Source organism: Magnolia sinica, chromosome 9 (assembly GCF_029962835.1).
Source record: "Magnolia sinica isolate HGM2019 chromosome 9, MsV1, whole genome shotgun sequence".
NCBI lineage: Eukaryota > Viridiplantae > Streptophyta > Magnoliopsida > Magnoliales > Magnoliaceae > Magnolia > Magnolia sinica.
In genome coordinates, this window is record NC_080581.1 from 80889820 (window position 1) to 80899018 (window position 9199).

General features: G+C 42.2%; 1 protein-coding gene across 1 annotated transcript; it reads left to right on the plus strand.

Moving 5' to 3' along the window:
- The first annotated feature begins 1923 nt into the window (after positions 1 to 1923).
- Positions 1924 to 4249, plus strand: LOC131255842 (putative pentatricopeptide repeat-containing protein At5g40405). The gene has a single exon (XM_058256728.1). The coding sequence runs from the start codon at positions 2215 to 2217 to the stop codon at positions 4159 to 4161; it is 1947 nt and encodes a 648-aa protein (XP_058112711.1). The 5' UTR covers positions 1924 to 2214; the 3' UTR covers positions 4162 to 4249.
- Positions 4250 to 9199: the final 4950 nt, after the last annotated feature.

Genomic DNA, 9199 nt, shown 5'->3' on the forward strand with positions numbered 1-9199 from the left:
CATTAGGACACTTAGTCTAATCCATTGATCCAGACCGTTCATCAGGTTCAAAACTTATTTCATGGTAATTATTACACTGATCTGACAAATATTAACCGTTTGATCAATAGCCTTTAATTTGGATGGTCAAGATAATTTACACAAAAGTAGGTTCACTAAACAATTTTATCCATCTATTTAGGATCGTAATTGTAGGGAGTGGAGTAGCTGTGACGCTGAGTAACACCTTAGTGGGTGTGACCTAACTGTGTGGGGCCCACCTTGATGCATCCATCTATTTTTCTATCTCATTTTGGGACATGATCCTAAACCTCAAGAAGATCCAAATCTCAGGTGGGGCATACCACTAGAAACAGTGATGAATGACCATTAAAAACTTTTTTTTGTGAGAAGCATTAGTTTTGGATCAAGCTGATATTTGTATTTATCCTTCATCCAGATATTCTTTACATGATCAACAGGTTGGATTGCAAATAAACATTATGAAAACCTTCGATGGGCCCTTTGGAATTTTTAATGGTGAGGCACTCAATCACCACTGTTTCCTGTGGTGTGGTCCACCTGACATTTGGATCTGCATGATTTTTGGCACCTGTCCTAAAATGAGCTGGAGAAATGGATGGACCGTGTGGATATACAACACATCATCAAGGTGGACCCCACGGCAAGGGTGATACCCACTAAGCTCTTACCCGGGTAACACCTAATCCACTCCCGTAATTGTAACAGCCCCATCTGTGGCTTGGAAAATGGATGGCTATAAAAAGTAAAGCCACATAAAGGATAGATTAAATTATCTGATCAGTGAAGATTTATGCATCATAACCCATTGAATGTATTTTGGGCTTAGTCAACGGTTCAAATCGTTCAATTGGATTGTCTAAGTCAATTGACGCACGTGAGAGCACTATAAGTTACAGTACTCCAAGAGCACTGGAGCATTTCTGATATTTGTGAGGGGGTAATTTTTTTACTATAGACGCGATCTTCCATCCACGTTCCTTTTTTTACCCAAACAAAGCCTACTTTACCAATCTAGACCTCGATTTCTACGGAAGAATCAATAAAGATAAAAATACTCATATTTTTTCAGTTGTTTTTATCTGAAAATTAAAAATATTTTTATCCAAAACTCTATTTTTGTACTTGAAAAATCTACTTTTGTAACGTAAGTTTTCAGCCGTTCATTAAAATAAAAAAAAATGCATAGAAGGTAAGCATCTACTATGCTAATTTTTTCTAAGTAGGGCTGTCAATGGGTCGGGCCAAGCTCTGTCCAAACCTGGCCTGCAATTCTGAACCCAATCCCAGATCCAGGCCAGACCGGTGACGGGCAGAAATATCCAGCCCGAGTTTGGCCCGATTTACAATCGAGCTCTTGATTTAAGCCCGAGCCCGACTCTCGTGCCCGATACAGCACCCCAAACCCAAGCCAATACGGGCCAAGCCCGAAGGGCTGTAGGTACTACCCGGCGCGTTGACAATTTGTAAGATGGGCTGGGCTGTATCGGGCTAAAATAACCTGAGGCCAAGCCTGGTCCACAAGCTCAGTCAATAGGTTCGGGCCTGGTCTAAAGTGGGCCCGTGGGCCATTGCCACCCCTAATCTGGTGGGCCTCAGCTAGAAGGCCGGAGTCTGGATTTGCTGCCTTCAAACGGAGTAGAGAAATGTGAAAGAGGCTGTAAATTGGTGGGTATGTCTTTCAGTCACTCATATACAGATGGACGGTCCAGATTCGCTTATTGTGTACCCCATGTGTATGATGGTGAGTCCTATTAGATGGACGGTCCAGATTCACTGATGGTGTAGCTATGTGTGTATTGTGGTGGATTGCCTTGAACCGAAACTTTTTCAGTGACGGTTTTTTGTGTTCGTCCAACAACGGTACCAGTTGCCATATTTCGAGAAATCCACACCGTTGATTTATGCTCTTCATCATCCATTTATTTGGCCCCAAAATCTCAGCCTGATCAGTAAATCCAGCCGTCCGATCTTTGGCCTATATTTGACGGGAAAAAATCACCATTAATACAGATAATATCATCTAAACAGGGATATCTGATGCACAATCCATCACGAGCCACCAGATGAACGATCTAGATGACTGAAAGATGGGCCCCACATGTACCGTTATATATTAACTTAGTTATTATTGTTTGCAGTTTTTAAAATATCTCTCTCTCTCTCTCTCTCTCTCTCTAATAAAATGTTCAAATGAGATCTGTTTTGAACCGTTATACATTTCCCGCCATTTTCCAATCAAGAACATGCCATTTCAAAAGCTCCCCACATTTCTCCATCCAACCAAATCCCAATTCTTATCATCCAAACACCCCGTCCTGCGAAAACCCATGCTTCCCATCATTCCTCCATCTCCTCAAAATCTACAAAACCCCATCTCAAACCAAACAAATCCATGCGCAAACCATCACCCATGGAATCTCACCCAACAGCCTGATCGTTTCAAGAATCTTACAATCGTCGGACCTCAACAATTCCCTTCTAATATTCAACCAGATTGAAAACCCGCTTCCATTTCATTACAATTCAATCATCCAGGCCTACTCCAAATCAGATACACCAGAGCTAGCTATCTATTTCTACCTTCGGATGTTGGGTGATGGACGAAAACCCAATAATTTCACATTCCCTTCTTTGATCGGTGTGTGTGCGCATTTATTTGCCGTTTCGGAAGGGACCCAATTGCATTCCTATATTTTAAAGACGGGTTTTGATTCTGATCAGTTTCTGCGGAGCTCTTTGATTCATATGTATTCGAGTTTTGGCGATATGGATTGTGCGCAGAAACTGTTCGATGAAGCGTCTGCAAGAGAAAATGTGGTGGTGTGGACTGCTTTGGTTAATGGGTATTCGAAATTGGGCGACTTGGAAATGGCGAGGAAGATTTTTGATGAAATGCCAGAAAGGGATGTTGTTGCATGGAGTGCTATGGTTTCGGGGTATGTTCAGAATGGGAGGTTTAAGGAGGGCTTTAGTGTTTTCAATGTTATGCAAGGTGAGGGTGTGAAGGCTAATGAGAGTGTGTTGGTGAGCATTCTTTCTGCTTGTGCTCATTTGGGGGCCTTGGATTTGGGAAGGTGGGCCCATCTGTATGTCGAGAGGAGATTTGGGGCTGAATTGCGTGTGAATTTAGGGACTGCTTTGGTGGACATGTATGCAAAATGTGGTGATCTATGTGCATCAATAGCTGTTTTTGAAGGGCTAAATTGTAAGAATGTCTTGTCTTGGAATGCTATGATGGGGGGATTTGCATTGTATGGGTATGGAAGAGGTGCTTTAGGGCTTTTCTCTAAGATGTTGAGGGTGGGATTGAGACCTGATGGGGTCACATTTCTAGGGCTCTTGGGTGCATTTAGCCATGGTGGGATGGTGAACGAGGGCAGGATTTTCTTTGAAGCCATGACAGATGTCTTCACCATTAACCCCATGTTGGAGCACTATGGGTGCATGGTTGATATGCTCTCACGAGCCGGGCTTCTAGAAGATGCGACGGAGCTCATTGAGAACATGCCTTTGGAACCAGATGCAAGTGTGTGGGGAGCACTTCTGGGTGGTTGTAGGGTCCACGGGAACATAGTGCTAGGCACACCTATTGGTGAGAAGGTTATAGACTTCGAACCTGACCATGCGGGGCGGTACGTGCTCTTGTCAAACATATATGCATTGGCCAAAAGGTGGGATGATGCTAAGCATGTGAGGAGGTTGATGAAGGAGAGGGGAGTCCAAATGCGGCCTGGTTGTAGTTCGATCGAGGTAGATGGATCGGTACACGAGTTTGTAGTGGGGGATAGACAGCATCCCCAGGCTAGAGAAATCTACAACAAGGTGGAAGAGATGGACATGAGATTGAGAATGGCAGGCCATTTTGTGGACACAAGGAATGTGTTGTATGATTTAGATGAGGAGGATAAGGAGCTCCAGCTCTCTTATCATAGTGAGAGATTGGCAATTGCATTTGGGCTGATTTTTGCTGATGTTGGGATGCCAATTCGGATTGTGAAGAACCTTCGAGTGTGCGGCGATTGCCATTCGGCGACGAAAATGCTGTCAAAGATCTATGAGAGAGATATCGTTGTTCGAGATAGCAAGCGTTTCCACCATTTCAAAGGAGGTTCTTGTTCCTGCATGGATTATTGGTGAATGAGAACAGAACCATCTCAGTTCGAATTGAGGGAAGTTTTAAACTGCTTTCAGTCCACTTGGGGAAGCCAAGGGTGATTGAAAAAGCATTTGATGCAGGACATGGAAAATTAAATATGATATGCAAGATTTCAGGCTTAGATCACACCAATTCAGAAACAATCACACAAATTCCACATCCCACATGAAAATCCAAACATTCAATTAAAGGGGAATCTATGCGGGTCCAAGCCGACACAGGCTAGGACTGGACCGATAAAATTATAAACCAAACAATGTCAAAGGGAAATAAAATCAACTACTCATGCATAAAAATCAGTCCCTAATCCAAGAGCCGAAATTTGGAAACCTGCTGTAATGAAGAAATCTGATGCAACAAAAGGATAAATTCGAAGTATGGATGGTGGGGGAAGATGGAAAAAAAGATGATGGAAGATGGGGGTGAATTGGGATCTATGTGGCTTTTGGATTCTTCCACAACTCACGAAGAGAGCAGAAAAATAAAGGAATTTTTATTAACTTCAATGAATGAAAAGAAGGGTGCAGAACCATACCAAAACTCGCACCAGTTCGATGAAGTAAACTTAAAAACCAAACGAGGAAATCTAAAGCGTTCACGATGTTCTAAATAATAACAATAAGTAAAACCAATGACGAGTGGGCCACGATCATGAGATCCCATGGTGGGCTTTTCTTCATTGTTGGGCCCACTCTTTTGAATCGTCTTCTAACGTAAGGGGGGCGGCGTGAGTGCGCGTGTGCGCGTGATGTCCCCATCAGCATTGGAGCTCAGATATTACTATCCAACAGTGGAAACGTTGTAAAAAATAGTTGAGGCAGCGCTTCCGCTATTTTAAAGAGGGAGATTGCCCAGACAAGTGCCCCATATTCAAGGGGCATCCAAGCCATTGATCAATCTAACTTGACAACTAAGACTTAAAAGAACCCAAATCAAATCCCACCCAGAGCTTGGGACCTGTGACCCTAACTTGACAACTAAGACTTAAAAGAACCCAAATCAAATCCCACCCAGAGTCAAGGACCTGTGACTCGATAGGTACCTGAACCTGTAGGCAGACCCAACCAACAGGACCCCAGCCCAACTTCCATAGAAAGGTCTGGGTGTTGGTACTCTTTGAATAGACCTGAACCTGAACCATCGAAATACAATCCTCAAGCCAAATAAAACATTATCTGATGAAAAACTATTGTTCTAATTTTTTTTGATGTTTTGTGAATTATTTGCTGAAATGATATGATATCACTATATAATGTTATGTAGGCTACAGTAGAGAGCAAGTTTGTGGTTGTTTGTCGAGTTGGTGGTGAGTTTGATTTCTACAAGGAATCATCTATTAAAGATGTTTTCATTTTCTGCATGGCTATTTCGAGTTCTTTGAATGCGCCAGTTAGTCGGTAATCCTTTTGGATCTTTGTAAGTTCTTTACATGGTGTGCGATATACTTATAATCAACAAGTAGCATTTTCTAGGTGGGTTTAGGATAATGGGTACGTGGACCCACTGTACCCAATGTTCCCAACCAGATTTTAATAGGTCTAGGTCAAACTTTTTGAACCCGCTAAGAAATTTGGCCAGGTTCGAGTCTCACCTTTTCACACTTGGTGCGCGTTCGCTCATGCGGGTCTGCAAGTGCTTCTGTAGATCGCTAGAATGATGCTTCCTAATATATTCATGTATCAAAGTGGCAAATCTGGGTGGAATATAATCCATACATTGGGTGGGCCTGATCATACAAAATCTCTTATTTGTTTGTGTGCGTGCGTGTGTGTACGTGTTGCTAGAATGATGTTTTCTACACCACACATACATGTCAAGTGTCAAACATGGGTGGAATATGATCCATCCATTGGGTGGGCCTGACCATGTGAATACTTTTTTAATGACTTGAAACCTAGATCTAAGACCCAAAAGGTACCCAAACCCAAACAGATCCGGGTCTTTACAAACGAGACCTAGACTCAGACTGGGGAAGACCTAAATATGGCTAGCAGATGCAGGTACTATAGGACCCAGTCCGAACCCTACCAGTTGACAAACCTAATTTAGGATGTCATTACAAAATTCAATTGCTCATGTCTCCATCATTGATTCTGCTACAGATGACATTAGCCTAATACGACTGCATTCTAAGGGGTTGTTTGGATGCCAGTAAATGGAGCTAACTGTAAATGATTCACAGTCTGTGTTTAGATGTTGAAAAATGCCTGTGAATCATGTACATGCCATAAATCATTAATAGCTTTCAGCCCCATTTGATTTCCTAGCAAAAAATTGTGATTTCATTTGAAGGCTCTCCATTTACAGCCTAACGACTATATTTTCAAATATTAACTCTCCATTTACAGGACTTTAACAATTTGGGCTATCCAAACAAATAAAATCATTTAACTGTAAATCATTTACAACTTACAGCCAAACAAATAGGTTGTAAATGATTTACACCCGTAAATCATTCACAGACATCCAAACGACACCTAAGCAAATAATATAAACAAGTGGGTCAATAATTTGAGAGTATTGCACTTTTTTGTAATGACATAGTGAAATTCACTATTGCTCATTGTCTTTACATAAATAGATAAAGAATGGGAATTATCTTGTAACCACCAAATGCAAAGGCCCTAGGTTGTCCTTTGAGAATACATCCATCCAAAAGGGTTTTAAATGAATGTCTTAGGACTTAGATTAACTCTCATACATGTGGTGGAGGTAGTGACACAAGGTCATCCATAGGTAACCAAGCATTTGATTGTTAGCATTGTTAATAACAGGTTGCATGACACTTGAGGTCCATAGCTCCACTGACAGACTGGCAGACTCCATAGCTTAACTGGCAGACTGAGTGGAGATACCTCGTTTCAACACTTGAGGTCTTGGTATTGATCCCTAGCGGGGGTGGCTAACATGGAGTGTGTGTACTGGCATGGGTGTGTACTCACAAGCTAAGCCAAAAAAACAAAAAAAAAGGTTGCATGACACTTTATGATAAAACCCCTAGAGAAAACCCTTCAACACAACATAGGTCATCGAAAGGATCTTGGACAACCCATCAAGCATGGTATGGCAAGATGGTTGTTAGATAGAGATCCATGGCCCATATAAACTAGCAATTTTTACTGTTATCCTCCACCTTTGTAGAGTAGATTGTGGATCTATACTATGTTGTTGTATTTCAAAAATAAAAGACCCTTGTGTTATGTTTCAAAGTCCTTGTGTAATTTTCTGTTTGATTTTTTCTTGTCAGAACATTTAGCCTCACATTGGAAATCACCAAAGTAAGAAAGCTTATGAAGGGTTCCATTCCCCATAGCTTTGTGAAAATACCAATACCATGCTCTTAACCTGTATGCACGCACAAGCCCAATTTGAGAGGTGAGCAAGCTAGGAAAGTTGTTAGTTAACCAGACGCATGCGCACAATACTTGATAGTAAGGGGATGCAAATCCAAGAACAATTTGCTAAAAATGATTTTACATTAATTCTTAAATGAAAATTTTACTTAAAAACGTTATGATTGCCCAACAGATTTTGATAATTGACTTGGCACAGATTTTCCTAAAGAGATTGTTTGTCTGTGTTTCAACACAATTGGACTTGAATCCTTTTGCATCATTTCAGGTTTGGATAAGTTCAGTTTAGCATACATAGGTACTTCTTAAATTATTTTCTGCAACTCAATATCTATTTAACACAATGTCACAAATTAGGCCGTTCAACACATTGTCACATACCCTGTACTCTTGCAGGCCTATGAATTACCAGATCAAGGAGGCTGAAACACGATGACCTGAGCTGTGTACACCCACCTATACTTAGAGCTGTACACGAGCAGAGTTAGCTCGGTAGCTCGCTCGACTAGACTCGGATTGAAGCTGAGTTCGAACTAAGTCGAGCTGATTTTTAGAGCTCGAAATGAGTTCGAGCCAAGTTCGATCTTGCCCCAGCTCGACTCGACTCGACTCGAATACTGCTTGAACTCGGCTCGAACTCGGTATAGGGTATATATACCCTTTATAAAAAAAAAAAACCCCTATCCTACCCATTTTAAAAAAACATCCGGCCCGGCACCCGCACGAACCCTGGACCCTAACCCTCTCTTCCTGCCTCTCTCTCACTCTAGCGAACCTGACCTCTCTCTCTCTCATCCCCCCTTACCCGCACGGTCGCACCGACGCATGGCCGTCTGATCTCCGTGCTCTATAGGAAAGAAAAATACCTATATGGGAAAGAATCAAGATTTTGTTTTTGCTTGGTCAGTGCAAGGTGTCCTAAAGTATCACGAAGAAATAGTTGAGTATTTCAATAGCCAGGGTGTTTCTGCAATTTTTCTACTCTGGAAAAATCTTTTGCGCAGGCCTATTTCTATTCTTGCAAATTCTTATGACCGAGATGTGAAGCTACTCAATGGCACTCATAAATCCCATGTTCATTCACAAACCGAGGTCTCTCTCTCTACCCAATACTCTTTCATCTTCCTTTCATTTATATTCCTCAAAGTGATCATAAAATGTTTTGGGGACGAATTACCTATTTTGCAACCCCAATATACGTCTAGGGCATTGTTGTCAAAATCGTGTGATTTGGGACCCCAAAATACGCTCGACCCGCACAACCCTGCACGGCTGCACCGACTCGAAAACTCGGCTCGAACTCGGCCGAGCTGAGCACGAGCTGCTATTCCGAGCTCAAAGGCCAAGCCGAGCCGAGCACGAGTTGAGACTCAAGCAGTCCAAGTCGAGCACGAGCTGGGTTGCTCGGCTCCCGTACACCTCTACCCATACTCCATGCACAAGTTAGCATGAGCCTGAAAATTTAAAGGCCGTGGTGAGTGAAGGGGCCCACATGAAAAATGGACGGAGGTAATGCTAGTTGGGCTAGATCTGCCTGTAGGTTCTTGGCTTGAACATTTAAAAGCCATGATGGGGCCCACATGAACAATCGCCCACACCATAGCAGCCCTGAAAGAGTCCAATCTGGGACCTTCATCTTAGGAAATCTCTTGTATCAACCAAGTAT

Bases quoted from the DNA above. Each gene is read 5' to 3' on its own strand.
- LOC131255842 (XM_058256728.1), top strand. From the start codon at position 2,215: ATGAGATCTGTTTTGAACCGTTATACATTTCCCGCCATTTTCCAATCA.